This window comes from Podarcis gaigeae (genome assembly GCF_964106915.1).
Source record: "Podarcis gaigeae genome assembly, chromosome: 12".
NCBI lineage: Eukaryota > Metazoa > Chordata > Lepidosauria > Squamata > Lacertidae > Podarcis > Podarcis gaigeae.
Genome location: NC_139688.1, coordinates 48,318,476 through 48,336,996, shown reverse-complemented (window position 1 = coordinate 48,336,996; position 18,521 = coordinate 48,318,476). Strand labels below are relative to the sequence as shown.

Genomic DNA, 18,521 nt, shown 5'->3' with positions numbered 1-18,521 from the left:
GGAGCCAAAACGTTCAAGTCACAAGGTGTTCAAAAACCAAGGTATGACTGTGTGTGTGTGTGTGTGTGGACAGCAATTTGTCAAGATTTACGTTAAGCCATTCTAAAGCTGACCACATATATGAGCATCTATATTCAAAATGCAAGTTGTAACTTTTCTAGATGCAATTGGCTTAGGGCCTGAGAACCTTATGGACTGCCTTCTGCATGGACCTTTCCATGTTTGAAGATCTCTCTCCAATGTGTTTCTCTGTGTCATTCCCCCTACACACACACACACACACACACACACACACACACAGCGAGGAATGCCTTCCCCAGGGAAACTGACCGGCTACTGAATCTAAAGTCTCTTTGGCACCAGTGAACAACTTTGTTTTGCTCGAGTTATTTAATACCTTTTAGAACCATGGAGCTCTTAGCCTTCTGCTTGCTGCCATCAGTAAGTAATTTGCCATTTTTATACAGAATCATTTTGTTGTGTTTTAACTCCTGCCCGCTGCTGTTGGAGTTTTGCATGCTGTTCTGTTATCGAGCTTCTGGCACCTACTGAAGACTTTTATATTCCAGCAGACATTTTAATTGAGGTTTAATTTTGCAGTTTTAACTGATTTTTACCTTTTTTACTGTATCCCTGTAAACCACTTAGAGCCAATGGTAGTCAAGTGATATATAAATAGTTTGAATAAATAAGAGCACCCAATTAAAATTTTGTAGTGACAACAAATGTTGAGTGACATTGGAAGCAGTGACTACTGTATTTTTTGCTCCGTAAGACGCACCTGGCCATAAGACACACCTTAGAGTTTTTAGAGGAGGAAAACAAGAACAAAAATATTCTGAACGAAACAGTGGGTGTATGATTTTTGTGGTTCATGCTGTGGCCACAGACATGTGATTGTTGGAATTCTAGCCCGGTCAGAGGTATGTGCCTATCTGTTCAGGCACCGGCTGAATTCCTTAGACCTCCACATTCTCCTTATTGAGCACAGGATGTGAGCTCAGGATGTGTCATATGACCTGTACAGGATGTACATGGGTGGAGTTTTGGAGTTTCTCTCTGTTTGTTGAAGAGAGCAGACATCTTTTACTGTATGACTGCTAAAGACAGGAATAAAAGCATGTAGTTACATTTCTGTCTGTGTCTGATTCCCCTCCCTGGGGATATGCAGGGAGCAGGGAGGAGGAGAAGCAGTTGGTGTGTTTTTCTCACAGCCTGACGAAAATCGCCGGAACGGACCTCGTATGTTTTTCCTGCCGGGAGTCGCCGGAGGGAGGTCTAAGGAATTCAGCCGGTGCCTGAACAGATAGGCACATACCTCTGACCGGGCTAGAATTCCAACAGTGATTTGACAGTGAGTTTGGGGTAGCCCAATGCAAAAATCCTGAGGATCCATGTGGATCCGTGCTTTGTAACCACGTTTTAAGTGGGGAGGGAAGGAAAAACACTGAAGGGACAAGGAGCATGCGTGAGGTATGTGGAGAAGGAGCTTTTCAGCGAGCAGAGCAGGGACGAGGGAGGGAAAGAGCACAATTGCTTTAAAGGAGCCAACCGGACAGGATCTGCTTACACCCGTGTAAGCGGCTCCTCTCCCGCTTTGCTGCTTCAAAGCGAGCCACGGAGAAGGGAAGGAAGGGGAACCATGGATCCTCTGCTCACGACTGCAGCAGATCCCCCCCGCCACCCATAGGCATTCGCTCCATAAGACGCACATTTTCCCTTACTTTTTAGGAGGAAAAAAGTGTGTCTTATGGAGCGAAAAATATGGTAGGTAAATAACCTGTACAGTCGTACCTTGAAAGTCGAAAAGAATCCATTCCGGAAGTCCGTTCGACTTCCAAAACGTTTGGAAACCAAAGCGCGGCTTCTGATTGGCTGCAGGAGGCTCTTGCAGCCAATCAGAAGCCATGGGAGCCCCATCGGACATTCAGCTTCCAAAAATAGTTCACAAACCGGAATAGTCACTTCTGGGTTTGTGGCTTTCGGGAGCCAAAACGTTCAAGAACCAAGCTGTCCGAAAACCAGGGTATGACTGTATAGAACAGTTTCTTCTTCAGAGATAATTCATTTTTAACCCTTTCTGCTTTGGCATTCAACTTACTTTCAGCTCCCAAGAAAACATGGGTAAGAGCAATGCGGTTAACCTGAAAGCGGGCACAGAGTTCTTGGAAGGTTTATGCTTAATCAAATCCCTCTGCAGCCTGGGGCTGCAGTCCTAAGCATGCTTACTAGGGAGCAAGCCCCACATAACAAAGTGTGAAATAAGGCCTCAGTAAGGCTGCTTAGGATTGCAAAGCATGACATGTACATTTAGGCATCTGAACTTAGACACGTTCACCTGGTAGGATGTGGGTGTGGCGGGGAGATTAAGTAGTGACACTACAGGTTCTGACTCCATGGATGCACTTTCAGGTATATATGACCTCATTAGTTCAAAGCTGCTTAATCCAGGAACGAAGTATTTATTTCCCACACATAGCAATGGATAGTTAAATATTTGTTCATCATCTATAGGAAATGCCCTTTGCAGAAGTTGCTTTTTTAAAGATACTACTAAGTTGCCAAGCACAACTGCATGACAACCTTTTTATATAAGGTAAAGGTAAAGGAACCCTGGACGGTTAAGTCCAGTCAAAAGCGACTATGGGGTTGCGGCGCTCATCTCGCTTTCAGGCCGAGGGAGCCGGTGTTTGTCTGCAGACAGCTTCCCGGGTCATGTGGCCAGCAGGACTAAACCGCTTCTGGCACAACGGGACACCGTGGCGGAAACCAGAGCGCACGGAAACACTGTTTATCTTCCTGCCACAGTGGTACCTATTTATCTACTTACACTTTGACGTGCTTTTGGACTGCTAGGTTGGCAGGAGCTGGGACAGAGCAATGGGAGCTCACCCCGTTGTGTGGATTCAAACTGCCGACCTTCCGATCGGTAAGCCCAAGAGGCTCAGTGGTTAGACCACAGCGCAACCCGCGTTGATAATGGATATCAACAAAGGAAACAAACAGGCCTTTCCGTCTGATTTATGAGGGGAAACAAGCAGAGGACAAAAATGACTGTGTTGGGTCAGAGTGGCATCTATTTACAGCTGTCAATTCACAATAAAAGAACATCCTGCTAACTAGGGAGGAACCAAGGAAGAGGGGCAAATAACCAAGTGCACCCCCCAGCAGCCATGTCGCAACACAGACACATCCGTCCTGCGACACAGAAGTTGTGAAAGGATGCTGAGATTACAGGTTTCCTTCAGGTGTGTCAAGCGAAGGTCAATACTACAACATAATAGTTCCTCACAATTCTCATTTGAAAGGGGCAGAAAGCAGAGACCCAAGACATCAACTGTAATGAAACACTATGGTCCAACACGGGTGGCACTGTGGGTTAAACCACAGAGCCTAGGACTTGCCGATCAGAAGGTCGGCGGTTCAAATCCCTATGACAGGGTGAGCTCTCGTTGCTCGGTCCCTGCTCCTGCCAACCTAGCAGTTCAAAAGCACATCAAAGTGCAAGTAGATAAATAGGTACCACTCCGGCAGGAAGGTAAACGGTGTTTTGGTGCGCTGCTCTGGTTCGCCAGAAGCGGCTTAGTCATGCTGGCCACATGACCCGGAAGCTGTACGCTGGCTCCCTCAGCCAATAAAGCGAGATGAGCGCCACAACCCCAGATTCAGCCATGACTGGACCTAATGGTCAGGGGTCCCTTTACCTTTACCTTATGGTCCAGCTAAATATAGTCTTAACAATTTGCATGTTTCCCACCTAACTGGATGGTGAAGATTGTTATTTTAGGATGCAGCTCCTCTACAGGCCCCCATTCAAGCTGCATGTGAATAAAAACGGCTTTCTACCATGTATCTCATATCGTCTTTGCCTGTCAAGGTTTGCACAATAATAAGAGACAATAGGTTGTACCCAACAAAGTTCTGCTTAGTGTAGACCCATGGATATAGTTACGTCATGTTTATTGATGTCAGTGGGTTTACTCTGAGTAGAAGTGACTTTTGCTACAACCCAGTGAAAACTGGGAACTTGGAATTACAGAAGCCGTTGAGATACCAGGCTGTTGTGTGAGATTCTAGTCTATTTGGTGGAGTGAAAGAAACCTGCAAGGCGATTCTGATTACCATTCATAAAATATTTTGCACCTGCCCGCCTGCCTGCCTGGGGAACACGCTCATCAAAGTGAGAAAAGCATTTTTCTTAAAAGCGGCATTCATCCAGTAGAATAAAGCAAATTCACACGCTGTACAGAATTGGGGATGGGAGCAAGAGATCAGGAGGCACTCACCGTTTCATCAGTGCAGATGGAGTGTACCTGCGTTCCAAACATTACAGACGTGAAGATTAGAAAGAGGAGAGCCTCAAAACACAAGAGGATAAGAAGGATCACAGTCGTCGGTGGAGAGAAAGAACTGCACTCTGCAAAAACAAAGCGTGATACGGTATTCCAGGCAGAAGCAGGAGCCAATGGATGTTCTTATAGTACAGGCAAGTCCCTGTTTAGACGCATCCGAATGACAGTGCTGGACCCGGAAGTAGCCTTTATGACATCATGAAGATGTCATGAAATAGGAAGGAACAGGGCGGGGCAGATATAGGTGCGTGGGGGTCTGCAATGGAATCCTCGTGTGAAATGGGAATTATCTGTACAGCTGTACCTTGGTTTTCAAATTTAATCCGTTCTGGGAGTCTGTTCGACTACCAGAACAGTTCGAAAACCATGGTGCGGCTTCTGATTGGCTGCAGGAGTGTCCTGCAGCCAATTGGAAGCCGCACCCAACATTCGGCTTCTGAAGATCGGAACAATCACTTCCGGTTTTCTAATGTTCGGGAGCTAAAATGTTCGAGTTTAAAGGCGTTCGGCTTCCGAGGTTCCACTGAACTCAGAGTGACTTACAAGTAAGAAATAATGCAATACACAAAACAATAGACTAGAGAAATATATCTTTAAACCCATCATAAAAGCCTGCAAAAAAATAGTTAAGAACAGAATTGAGTCTTAAAAGCCTGTGTAAATAATAGTTTTAGGAATAATCAAAGTCATTTGCATTTTAGTCAAGTGTAGAATTGGAAATCCAGCTTTGTCAAAAGCTCAGCTTCCAGTTTCTTAAAAATAAATGCTTCTGGCTCTTTTGTTCCGATTGTTTGAATGCACAAAGCATGGTGAAATCTCAGTAGCAAAAGTTTGTTTCTGTTTTTTGGGGGTAGCGGGGATATGAGCAGAAAGCTGGCAGCCAGAGACATCGTTTCAGCATGTAGCCCTTTTCAGGAGCTTAAGCAAAACAAATATAGAGCCCACAATTTATACACTTCCTAGAAGGTTCTTGAATAATTGTATAGATTTTGGGTTGCACTTAAGCTTTAAGCATTGTGCACTAAACGGAAGCATGGTATGGTGTTTGTGTGTGTGTGTGTGTGTGTGTGGTACCTGTTCAACTGCCAAAGTTAGAACACACTACACTTTTGTAGAAAGGATGTGAGAAATTTAGGCAAGTGTTAGTTTTATTGATCTGAAGACATTTTTAAGGGAAGTAGCTGTGTTGGTCTCTTGCAACATGAACAAAAAAGGATTGCAGCACCCTAAAGACTACCCAAATTCATAGCATCTGGATTCCTCTTCCAATCAAGTACAGTGGTACCTTGGTTCTCAAACGCCTTGGTTCCCAAACGCCAAAAACCCGGAAGTACGTGTTCCGGTTTTCAAATGTTTTTTGGAAGCCGAACATCCCATGTGGCTGTGGGCTATTGTTTCTGTGGCACCTGCACCAATCACAAGATGTGCCTTGGTATTCGAACATTTCAGAAGTAAAACAGACTTCCGGAACGGATTAAGTTTGGCATTTTATTTTTGCTATTTATTTTGTGTTTTTGTTTTTGAGGCTTTTTCAGTTGGTTCATTTGTTTTTGTGACTGTATGGAACCCAGTTCAGCTACTGACTGATTGTGTGACTGCAGAAATGGATAAAAGCCCCCCATCCAAACAATGACTATCATCAGTGCAGGGAAGAAGAAAAAATAATTTTAATTTTTATCATCTACAATACTCCCTTATTTATTTTATAGTAAAGTTCATTGATTGTTGCTGTCATTTTATGGATCAGTTGTCTCATTAGATAGTAAAATTCATCTTAAATTGCTGTCTTAGGGGTTGTTTTTAAAAGTCTGGAACGGATTAATTCGTTTTGAATTACTTTCTATGGGAAAGCGCGCCTTGGTTTTGGAACGGGCTTCTGGGACAGATTAAGTTTGAGAACCAAGGTATCACTGTATCTCTCCAGAGCTTTTACCTAGCCCCGAGCTCTTGTGCATTCTGACAGCTGGAGATGACTAATATACATGGTTGTCTTTAATACATTCATCATCATCTATGTAACCCACCCTGCGACCTTAGGATGAAGGGCAGGAAATTAATCTCAAAAATAAATAAAACACAAAGTGTAACCGATGCTCTGCTTTAAATTTATTTTATGTAGAAGAGAGGGAGAAAATTAATATAAAACAAGTAAGTCACAGTACAGTGGTGCCTCGCAAGACGAAATTAATTCGTTCCGCGAGTTGTTTCATCTTGTGATTTTTTCGTCTTGCGGAGTACGGATTCCCTGGGTATTAATGGTTGTAAGAAAAAGGAAACAAACTCACAAGACGTTTTCGTCTTGCGAAGCAAGCCCATTGGGAAAATCGTCTTGTGAAGCAACTCAAAAAAACGAAAAACCCTTTCGTCTTGCGCGTTTTTTGTCTTACGAGGCGTTTGTCTTGCGAGGTACCACTGTACATAGATTAAACTATTTAGGGGAATTTTTCAGAGCCTTAGAAAATAGGCTCCTTCTCACTAAGCCTCGCTAGCTTCATACAAGGAGAGATTATTTCTTATTGTGGGGGTTCACTGAAACATGAAATACTCTATATTTCTTTTACGCATGTCTGTGAGGGCAGCACCATGCAGATGGTCTCCAATGGGACAGTTTTACCCAAATCTGAGTCGGATGGGAAACAGCTTTTTAGAAATTTGTCACTTCAGAGCCTTGGCTCAAGAGCAAAGGATGCTGAACACGAACTATTAACAGTCCCTGGTCTCTGAGAGTCCAGCGAACTTATACGGGACCTAAAAGGGCGGATTCATGCAGAAAACCACAGTAGGAAGAGACCATTCTGTATGTCTGGATCATAGCTGTCAACTTACAGGTTTGAAAATAAGGGACCAGCAGCCTCGAAAATAAGGGATCAGCAGCCAAAATAAGGGATTTTGGCTTAGTTTATGCAGAAATCCGGCACTGATGGAGCCATGCTGCTTTCGCTGCCACTGACTGTGTTTTGCAGGGAGTTGGACTAGATGATCCTGAGGGTCTACAACTCCCACCAAAGAAGAGCAGCAGACAAAACTGATGAACGACGTCGAGATGGTAAAGCTTACAGGCAGAATTAGAAACCAGGAAGAGGACCTCTTTAATAAAGAATGGGGAAAGTTTATAATTTAATTGAAAAGCTATTGTAAAGAGTTACATACATTGGTAGGATTGACAGAAAACCTGTAGTGAAAATTTGAACTGTGGATGGACGAATGATTTATAAAAATAGAGTTATGAAAGGGATGCAGAGGGAGAAATCACTACATTAAGATGCTGCACTGGTTGGAGGGGATGCTAAGCAGCACGTTGGGGTTGCAGTCGTCCTGGCGCAAGGAGTTCCATCAGCCTTTCCCCGCCCAAGGGGGGGGGGAGAGGGAGAGAGACTCTCGCCCACGCCGCCCGCAAGCCTGGCATGAGGAAGTTGCGGCGCCACTGAAGCGCCGCCCTTCTGCGTCCCTCCCCATCCCCTCCTCTTCCTCCTCCCTCAGGCTGCCTCCTCAGCCACCGCCACCACTGCTGCCTCCGGCTTCCCCTAGCGGCGGCGCAGAAGTCTCACAAGAAAGGGGCTGCCTGCCCACCCGACGCCACCCGTCTCCTCATGACGCACCCCTGAGGGGAAAAAGGGAGAGACAGAGACGCGGCAGCTCGTGCGTGCGCTATCTCTTGCGGCGGAGGACCCTGAGCCGCTGCTTGCCTCCCGAGCTGAGCGAACATGAAACCCGGAAAATTTAAGGGACATCATCAATAAGGGACAGCAGCAGGACACGGCGGTGGGATAAGGGAGTTTCCCGCCAAATAAGGGACGGTTGACAGCTATGGTCTGCATACCATCCTGATTTGGCAAAACCTGCACAAAGCAACTTTGTGGATCGGGGGCACGAAGCAATTCGCTAGCTCGAAAAGAATCGGATCCAATTCACGAGAAAGCATGGCATTTGTCAATATACTCACTTGTCCAGTCTTCTTCAAAGCAATACAGGAAGTGAAATCCAACCATGATCAGGGCATGCAGGGAAATAAGTGCTATATACATCTGAAACACAATGGGATTTTGAACTATGAAGACACAAGAGACTTCAAGGCGCATTTCTGAATGCCCCAAATTTGTTTGCTGGTTTTAAGCTGAAGCCGAAATCAAAGACATGGCATTCAGGATAGAAAAATATATTCAAGCTCACATGCTTATAGAGATCGCCTTATCCTCAACCTCATCTCCTAAATTACTTCAGCCAAAGAATTAATAGGCCTAGCTATATCAAGTGGAAAAATACCTTGAGTAAACTGACTGAACAAGAGGTCTATTCTTCTCTAACAATACTGAATTATGAGATAACAGCAAGCGTAAGAGGGGATCTATTCTTCCATGCAATGATAGCAGGGTGTTTTTTTCCCAAAGGCAGGTCAAACCCTTTTAAAATATGGTTTATCAAGCAAAATAATAATAATAATAATTTATTATTTGTACCCCGCCCATCTGGTTGGGTTTCCCCAGCCACTCTGGGTGGCTTCCAACAAAGATAAAAGATACACTAAAATGTCACATATTTAAAACTTCCCTGAACAGGGCTGCCTTCAGATGTCTTCTGAATGTCAGGTAGATGTTTATCGCTTTGACATCTGATGGGAGGGCGTACCACAGGGCAGGCACCACAACCGAGAAGGCCCTCTGCCTGGTTCCCTGTAACTTGGCCTCTCGCAGTGAGGGAACCGCCAGAAGGCCCTCGGAGCTGGACCTCAGCGTCCGGGCAGAACGATGGGGGAGGAGACGCTCCTTCAGATATACTGGACCGAAGCCGTTTAGGGCTTTAAAGGTCAGCACCAACACTTTGAATTGTGCTCGGAAACGTACTGGGAGCCAATGTAGGTCTTTCAAGACCGGTGTTATATGGTCTCGGCGGCCGCTCCCAGTCACCAGTCTAGCTGCCGCATTCTGGATTAGTTGTAGTTTCCGGGTCACCTTCAAAGGTAGCCCCACGTAGAGCGCATTGCAGTAGTCCAAGCAGGTGATAACTAGAGCATGTACCACTCTGGCGAGACAGTCTGCAGGCAGATAGGGTCTCAGCCTACGTACCAGATGGAGCTGGTACACAGCTGCCCTGGATACAGATTTCACCTGTGCCTCCATGGACAGCTGTGAGTCCAAAATGACTCCCAGGCTGCGCACTTGGTCCTTCAGGGGCACAGTTACCCCATTCAGGACCAGGAAATACTCCACACCTGCCCGCCTCCTGTCCCCCCAAAACAGTACTTCTGTCTTGTCAGGATTCAACCTCAATCTGTTAGCCGCCATCCATCCTCCAATCTATAATCTATAGATAATCTAAATCAAGATAGACTTGATTTAAATCATTATTATTTTTTACAGAAAGAGTCATTCTTGCTGGTATAATCTTAATATTTACAACCAGATGAAGGTTTCATTTTTGGAATAATATTTTTTCAGAGTAGTTTTTACAGTTTATTTCCTTGACATCTCATGGAAGGGCGTTCCACAGGGTGGGCGCCACCACTGAGAAGGCCCTCTGCCTGGTTCCCTGTAACCTCACTTCTCGCAGGGAAGGAACCATCAGAAGGCCCTCGGAGCTGGACCTCAGTGTCTGGGCTGAACAATGGGGATGGAGACGCTCCTTCAGGTATACTGGGCTGAGGCTATTTAGGGCTTTAAAGGTCAACACCAACACTTATTGTGCTTGGAAATGCACTGGGAGCCAATGTAGGTCTTTCAGGACCAGTGTTATATGGTCTCGGTGGCCACTCCCAGCCACCAGTCTAGCTGCCACATTCTGGACTATTTGTAGCTTCCTGGTCACCTTCAAAGGTAGCCCCACGTAGAGTGGATTGTAAAGAAGAGCAGGCCGAAATCAGGGTTCGATATTAGCAGGGTGTCAGGTGCATTTTGCGCCTAAAGATTCTCCATTTGCGAGCACCTTAAAAATGTTGGGGTGCCATTTTTTGCACCTGGCTGAGACTCAAGGATTACTGAAATGTATGTGATTTGAAGCCTTGAAGTATACATTAAGAATAGACAATATGTTAAGGAGTTTAACAATAAAGAGTAGAGTGTTTTGAAAACTCAAGTATGGTACCAATATTTTTATTGTAAACACCAAATTAAACGTGTCAAATTTTCTGCTTAAAATGTGGTATTAACAATATGTCACTTATGTGAATGCATATTAGTTCATGGTCATCAAAATAATAAATAAAAAGTGTTGCCCACACACACCCCAGTGGCCACTAGACATTTTTGGGCACCCACAACCCAGGTCCCAAAAGCCATTTTTCTCCTAGCTTTTCCATCCCGGGTTCTAACATTGGCCAAAATTCCTCCACAACGATGTGAGAGACTGATAAAGACATACAGAAAACCATTACTTCAAATTATTGCTGCTAAATGTGGTTCTACAAGCCATTTAATCATATGGTGAACTTAAGTTTTTTAATTCAGGTAGGTGGCCGTGTTGGTCTGACACAGTCGAAATAAATAAATAAAAACTTAATAAAATTAAAAAATTGTCCAGTAGCACCTTAGAGACCATTTAAATTTGTTTTGGGTATAAACTTTCATGTGCATGCACACTTCTGCAGATACACAAACAAACATGCACACTTCTGCAAATACAGAACAAACATTCCTGCTAAGGAATGGATGATTGTTATTATGTCCTGATATGTAAAATCACAGAATTCAAAGAGGGTATGCCTTCTTTTTCGCATAAGAGTGTGTGTGTGTGTGTGTGTGTGTGTGTGTGTGTACATATATTTGTACATAAATATACATATATGTATATGTGTTGCCCACCACTGTGAAATCTGATCCAATCCAAGATGGGATTCTTTAAATAGCTAATAATGGATACCTTGGCCAGCTTGCTTTTATCCTTTTAAACTACTTTGCCCCGGACATTTTGCAGTGTTAACAATCCATTACTTTCCCATAAGAATTGCAGTGTAATTATACTGATAACCACAGAAGTCCCACTTGACATTTCAAGGCCCCTTTATGAATTCCAGGAAAAATCCACACAATGAACTACTTACTGTAAACAGTACAAAGTACTTCTGGTTGTTCTCTCCCACACAATTGTTAACCCATGGGCAGTGGTGATCCATTTTCCGTATACACCTCTTGCAAACACTGAAAGAGAAATGCACACCGTAAATCAAATGCACACGGAAAATCCTTGTGGACTTGTAAAAGGGCAAATGAGTATTGGGAAATGATCCATAATGAAGGAAGAAAAAAATGTTTACAAGTACTTTCTCCCCCAAAACCAGAGTCCTTTCTGTTGGGGATAATTCAGACTGAAATTCCCAGGTGTCAAAAATGGTTATTTATGTATGCTACTACTGCAGCCCGTGTTTTGTCAGCCCAAAAATAGAAAACGAGCGAGGTCCCAACTAAAGAATGGCAAGCTGACAGAATATGCACAACTCGCAGACTTAACATATAGAATAAGAGAACAAAGAGAACATACGTTTAAAGAAGATTGGAAAACGTTTACTGAATATATGGGAAATAATTGTGTACTGCTGAAAACGATGGCAGCATTAAGATAAATTCAACAGTGTAAACAAGTTTTGATGCATGCAATAATGGAATACTAAATGGTATAGTTTTTGTAAAATATGCACGGATTTATGATGTGTAAAATGAACCATGGAAAGAGAAGAAGGGAAGTCATTGATATCTTAAGTATGTAAAAATGAGTGCTTTACACAGTGGTACCTCGGGTTACATACGCTTCAGGTTATATACGCTTCAGGTTACAGACTCTGCTAACCCAGAAATAGTGCTTCAGGTTAAGAACTTTGCTTCAGGATGAGAACAGAAATCGGGCTCCGGCGGCGCGGCAGCAGCAGGAGGCCCCATTAGCTAAAGTGATGCTTCAGGTTAAGAACAGTTTCAGGTTAGGTACGGACCTCCGGAACGAATTAAGTACTTAACCCGAGGTACCACTGTAAATTGTAAAACAGAAAACTTAATAAAATTATACAGTCGTACCTTGGTATTCGAACAGCTTAGTTCTCAAACGTTTTGGCTCCCGAATGTCGCAAAACCAGAAGTCCCTGTTCCGGTTTGTGAACTATTTTCGGAAGCCGAATGACCAAGGGGGCTTCCACGGCTTCTGATTGGCTGCAGGAGTTTCCTGCAGCCAATCAGAAGCCACGCTTTGGTTTTCGAACATTTTGGAAGTCAAACTGACTTCCAGAATGGATTCTGTTCAACTTCCAAGGTACAACTGTATATAAATCAAAGTGGAATTCCATCCACATGTTTTCTCCAGATACCAGATCGCAATAGAACTGTTTCCACTTGGCCAAAAGCTTGAGGTCACAAGAGCCGAAATGCTGCCAAGGTGCAAATGAAGCATGGAAATGTGTTCGCATCACAATAATGGTATAACCCGCCCTAAATTGGATTACTGCAGATGTAACGCATCAAGCCATCCACCTCATCATCATAAGTAAACCATAAACGAAAGAATGTGCCCGTACCTGCAGTGATGCGCTCTGTCGGGTTTGATGCTACAGCATTTTGGACACTTGTAAACTACTTGCCCCGGCTTCAGCTGCAAACTTTCTATGAACTCTTTTGTGGCGTTACCTTTGGGGACTGCACCCTGCAAGTGAAAATATAAGGGTTTCGGAGTGCTTTCAGTCCCTATCAGGAAAAAAACCTCAGTAGGCCCCATCACAGAACTGCTAAATATACAGGGTACGTTAAACTTCGCTCTCCTAGGTACATTAACAGAGTTTTGTTGAAATGGTATTCAACACCAGTGTAAACATTTTGAGAAGTTAAAAAACACGGGCCCTTCACTCTCCCCTCCAGGGTTGGCACAGCCAGCCTAGAACTCTTCCATTAACTATAGTTTCCCATTACAGTGGGGCCTTGGTTCTCAAACGCCTTGGTACTCAAACAACTTGGAACCCAAACACTGCAAACCCGAAAGTAAGTTTTCCAGTTTGTGAACATTTTTCGGAAGCCGAACATGCTCCGTTTTGAGTGTTACGCTTCGGATTTGAGTGCTACACTTCCATTTTGAGTGTTACGCTGAGGTCTGTCAGTTTTTGTTATTTATTTTGTGTTTTTGTTTTTGCAGCTCTTTTTTGTTTTGTTTTTGTGACTGTGTGGAACCCAGTTCAGCTGGATTGTGTGACTGCAGTACATTGTTTATTGCTTTCATTTTATGGATCCATGGTCTCGTTAGATAGTAAAATTCATGTTAAATTGATGTTTTAGGGGTTGTTTTTAAAAATCTGGAACGGATTAATCCTTTTTGCATTACTTTCTATGGGAAAGCACGCCTTGGTTTTGGAATGTTTTGCTTTTGGAACGGACTTCTGGAAGAGATTAAGTTTGAGAACCAGGGTACCACTGTATACCCAAACTGGGTACAGTGGTGCCCCGCAAGACGAATGCCTCGCAAGACGAAAAACCCGCAAGACGAAAGGGTTTTCCGTTTTTTGAGGCACTTCTCAAGACGAATTTCCCTATGGGCTTGCTTCGCAAGAAGAAAGCCCATAGGGAAATCTCCAGGGACCTCTTTTAAATGCTGGCAGTGGGGAGCAAAGCCTTCCCCCCCCTCCGGCCTTCAGAAGAGGACCAGGAAGGCCGGTGGGGGCCGAAAGGCTTTGCTCCCCACCGCCAGCATTTTAAAAGCAGTCCGGGATAGCAGGGAAGCGCTTCCCGCTATCCTGGACGGCTTTTGAAGGCAGGCGGGGGGAGCAAAGACTTTTGCTCCCCCCGCCGGCCTTCAGAAGAGGTCCAGGACCTCTTCTGAAGGCGGGCGGGGGGTGAAAGTCTTTGCTCCCCCGTGCCTGCCTTCTCGGGAGAGCGGACGGCTTTTGAAGGCAGGTGGAGGGGAGCAAAGACTCCAGGACCTCTTCTGAAGGCTGGCGGGGGGCAAAAGTCTTTGCTCCCCCCTTCCTGCCTTCCCGGGGGCTTTTAAATGCTGTCCCGGGGTTTTTTAAAATGCTGGGGGTGGGAAGAAAAGCCCTTGTCCCCCCCCCTCAGCCTTCAGAAGAGGTCGGGGGACAGACTGTCCCAGACCTGGTCTGAAGGCGGTTTCCATAGGAACGCATTAATTGATTTTTAATGCATTCCTATGGGAAAGCGTGCTTCGCAAGACGAAAAACTCGCAAGACGAAAAAACTTGCGGAACGAATTAATTTCGTCTTGCGAGGCACCACTGTAACTTTGGTTAGCGACTTCAGAGCAAGGTAGGAAACTAAGACAACTTCAAACCATGGCTTCTTATTCTGACTTATTCTGAAGCCATGAATCACAGTTTCCCTGTTCAAGTCTAATGGGAAGCTATCGTTAATGGAAGTCCTGTTCATTTGAAATGTGAAACAATACAGGGTTAGAGGGAAGACCATGCATTTGTATGCCTCTTTCGAGGTCGGCTAGAACTCCAAATAAAAGTTTAGGAAAATGAAAACAGACCCACCCATTTTGCTAGACTGGGAGATTCCCATCTATGTCATCTGTTACAAATTTGCAAGCTGAATAGATAACATTTGGGCAATAATCCAGATAAGAACATAAGTCAAGATTTACACGCAAAGGGAAAAGCTGCTTTCTCATTGAAATTTCAATCTCACAGCCCGTTAAAGAGCTGAAAGCTTGAAAAAGTACTTTAGACAGGACCACAGTTAAAATACACTTGGATAAAACTTGGGTGTCCTTCAATAGCCACTAGACAGTGCTAACACGAAACGCTTTTATTCAGAATAGATTTTAGTCGCGGTGGAACTTTCCCAAAGAAACAGGAATGCAAGGCAGGCTTTCCCCAGCTTTTCATGCCACGACATGTCAGCAACGTTGCACATACTACTGAAGAGAGAGGAAAGGACAGATTTCTTCTCCATCCTCCTTCATATCTTATTCAGTTGATGCCTTATTGCCACTCCATAGCTTCTCTTAATCATGACTCCAGTATTATGATCTGCCTCACCCCCACAAAAATACATATAAAGGGACAATGCTTCAAATAAATCAAGTTCTTTCCACTCATGGGGACAGGTTGATAGAAACCCAGACGCTTTATCAACACAGTGGAACCTTGGTTCTCAAACTCAATCCATTCCGGAAGTCCGTTCAACTCCCAAAACCGTACAAAAACCAAGGCGTGGCTTCCAATTGGCTGCAGGAGCTTCCTGCACTCAAGCGGAAGCCGCGTCGGATGTTCAGCTTCCGAGAAACGTTCAAAAACCAGAACACTTACTTCCGGGTTTGCGGTGTTGATTTGTTCGTCAACTAAGCCGTTCGAGAACCAATGTTCCACTGTATCGTGTTTCAGTTACAGATAGGTAGCCGTGTTGGTCTGCCATAGTCAAAACAAAAAAAATTCCTTCCAGTAGCACCTTAAAGACCAACTAAGTTAGTTCTTGGTATGAGCTTTCGTGTGCATGCACACTTCTTCAGATACCTTCATGCGGCTCAATGTGGTGCCTTCCATAGTTCCAGTTACAGATAGGTAGCCGTGTTGGTATCTGAAGAAGTGTGCATGCACACGAAAGCTCATACCAAGAACTAACTTAGTTGGTCTTTAAGGTGCTACTGGAAGGAATTTTTTTTGTTGTATCGTGTTTGCGTGTGTTCAACAGGTTCTAGAATATTTAGTCCCTAAATCACCCTCAAAAGAACAAGAGAACTAGCTAGCAGCCGGTTAATATATTCCAAGAGGAAACTTACTGGATCTGTTACCATAGCTCTCATGTGCGAAGCCAGAGCCAGGAACGCCAATGTGTTGAAAACGATGGCGTTGATCACGCTGTAAATATAGTCTCTGGAGGGAAGCAGCATCACAAGAATGACCACAAAGTCGGCATAGAAGACCAGGAACCAAGTGACGACCGCACAGGCAATCCCACAGCCATCACGGATAAACCACATTGTTCCCGAGGAACCGTGGCTGGGAGGTGGAACGCACTGGTCCGGTTGAAGGTATTCCGGTTTCCTCTCAATATCTCTGCATCGGTGGATTGGAGTAATCATCATAGGCTATAATGTCCATTCTTGGATCTGGAAAAAAAGATTTAAAATAAATAACCGTCCTTTGTCTAATGAACTTCGTCAAAGGGGATCGCCTCTAAGTCATGCAGTTCTCGTGAGGGAACTCTGTTAAAGGGCGATTCATTGGGGGGGCTTGTTTAAAAAAACAAAAAGGTGGCGTGGTGATTTATTGAATTTATTTAATATACCACCCTATAACCGGGGGTCTTAGGGTGGCTCACAGAATAAAATCAAGACATAAAACCACAAAATACCTAATAAAAATAAAAACAACAACCCAATGTTATGTACGCAACACTTCACAACCAAACATATTTTGGCATGATGCATTAACATTAAAATTAATATGAATAAATTTGGGTTTTTATATATATCCCATTATGGACTGATTCTTTTTTAAGTTTAAAAGATCAATATTGCACAGGGACATAAGGGAAAATTGTTAATGAAACTTGAGTTCGTCTACGAATGCTACAAGCACCTACTATTCTGCCACACATGCTAGAAGGACTTGTAATTTCCAAACCACAAATAGCTCATTTTCATCATAGAGGATGATGGCGACAAGTTTTATTTTACAGTATAGGTACAATAGAGATGAATTCTCAGGCTGTTTGGATACACAAGTGGAATCCATATAGAAATGTTCCATGTTGTATTTCACACAGAGACACAAAACTATATCCACATACACAATCAGTTCCTGAGAATGTTCTAAAAATTCAAATGAGGAATTCTATTCCTTAATATGGGTTATATGTAATTAATGACAATCTCATTGCAAGACCGTGAGTTGATTATTCTAATTATCACTGTTCAGACTGAGCAAACACATAAATGGAAATTGCTCAAGGTCCACAAATTAAAAACTCATTGAACAGAGCATGGGCTACATTATGCACAAGTAAGTATTCTGCATTTACTACTGTTTAGAGATGGCCGGGAGGGGATGGTTACCAAGAGGATATTTATTTTTAGCTGGAATAGGTTGGGTTTTTGTGTTTTGTTTTTAATCAATTTCCAACAAAATAGGACTAGGACACTCCTGAAAACAAATCTAGTGTATGAGGAAGAAAGTTGCTGGATTACTGAAATACCTATTTCTGCATTATTTTGGCATCTTAACCAAGACAAAAGAAATTACATTCTGTGAAGAGACTCTTCTGTGCTACAGCTTCACGCTAGTTTTCAATGCGTTAATCATATTCAAGACTTAAATTGCGAAAAGCCCTAGAAATCCAGTAACCTCCCTTCTAACCACCACTTTAAATATTCAATGGATTTTTAAAAAACCTGTAATTTCCAATTGCCAATGGGGAAAACATTAAACATTAAACACAGCAATTCTTTCTTCTCTGGCAATCACTCGTAGCTGAGGAAGATTGTCTTCCATAAAAATGGTTTTAACAATGAGTCTGTAAGTGACTATGGAGGCCAATTCTGGATCCACATGTCCTTCCACAGTGGAGACATGGGTTTCAGGGTGGGAGTTGATCACGGTGAGGGTTTGCAAAAGCGTGCCTTCCTCTTAGCGCGTTTCTCCCTTGCACCCTGAGTTTGAGTGTCTTCAAAGCCCACAACACCTTTGGTAAAAGCTGTTCTCCAATTGGAGCATTCGCAGGCAAGTGTTTCCCAATTGTTGGCATTTATACTACATTTTTTAAAATTTGCCTTGAGACAGTCTTTAAACCTCTTTTGTTGACCACCAGCATTACGCTTTCCATTTTTAAGTTTGGAATAGAGTAGTTGCTTTGGAAGGCAATCATCAGGCATCCACACACAACATGACCAATCCAACGAAGCTGATGTTGAAGAATCATTGCTTCGACACTGGTGATCTTTACTTCTTTACGAGATTCCCGACAGCTTTGCTCACAAGGGTCATAGGAACGTGCAAGCCCACTCACCATGACCAGGTGATGATCCAGCGAGTGAGACTCAGCAATTAAACAAGTTTATCACTGACTTATGTATTGAAGTGAGAGCTGGACCATAAAGAAGGCTGATCGCCGAAGAATTGATGCTTTTGAATTATGGTGCTGGAGGAGACTCTTGAGAGTCCCATGGACTGCAAGAAGATCAAACCTCTCCATTCTGAAGGAAATCAGCCCTGAGTGCTCACTGGAAGGACAGATCCTGAAGCTGAGGCTCC

At 43.7% G+C, this 18,521-nt stretch overlaps 1 protein-coding gene across 6 annotated transcripts in view; it reads right to left on the bottom strand.

The window, feature by feature from the left end:
* The window catches only part of ZDHHC3 (zDHHC palmitoyltransferase 3), a 53,053-nt gene that overhangs the window by 11,845 nt on the left and 22,687 nt on the right, over positions 1 to 18,521 (bottom strand). For all 6 annotated transcript variants that reach the window (XR_014556846.1, XM_083706059.1, XM_083706057.1 and 3 more), the window contains exons 2-6: positions 16,049 to 16,378; positions 12,844 to 12,968; positions 11,386 to 11,482; positions 8,296 to 8,377; positions 4,287 to 4,417 (exon numbers count right to left, since the gene is read on the bottom strand). Coding sequence is in view for 5 of the 6 variants with exons in the window: in XM_083706059.1 (XP_083562185.1) it covers positions 4,287 to 4,417; positions 8,296 to 8,377; positions 11,386 to 11,482; positions 12,844 to 12,968; positions 16,049 to 16,354 (741 nt within the window). In the remaining variant the exon portion in view is untranslated. The remainder of the gene's footprint in view (positions 1 to 4,286; positions 4,418 to 8,295; positions 8,378 to 11,385; positions 11,483 to 12,843; positions 12,969 to 16,048; positions 16,379 to 18,521) is intronic.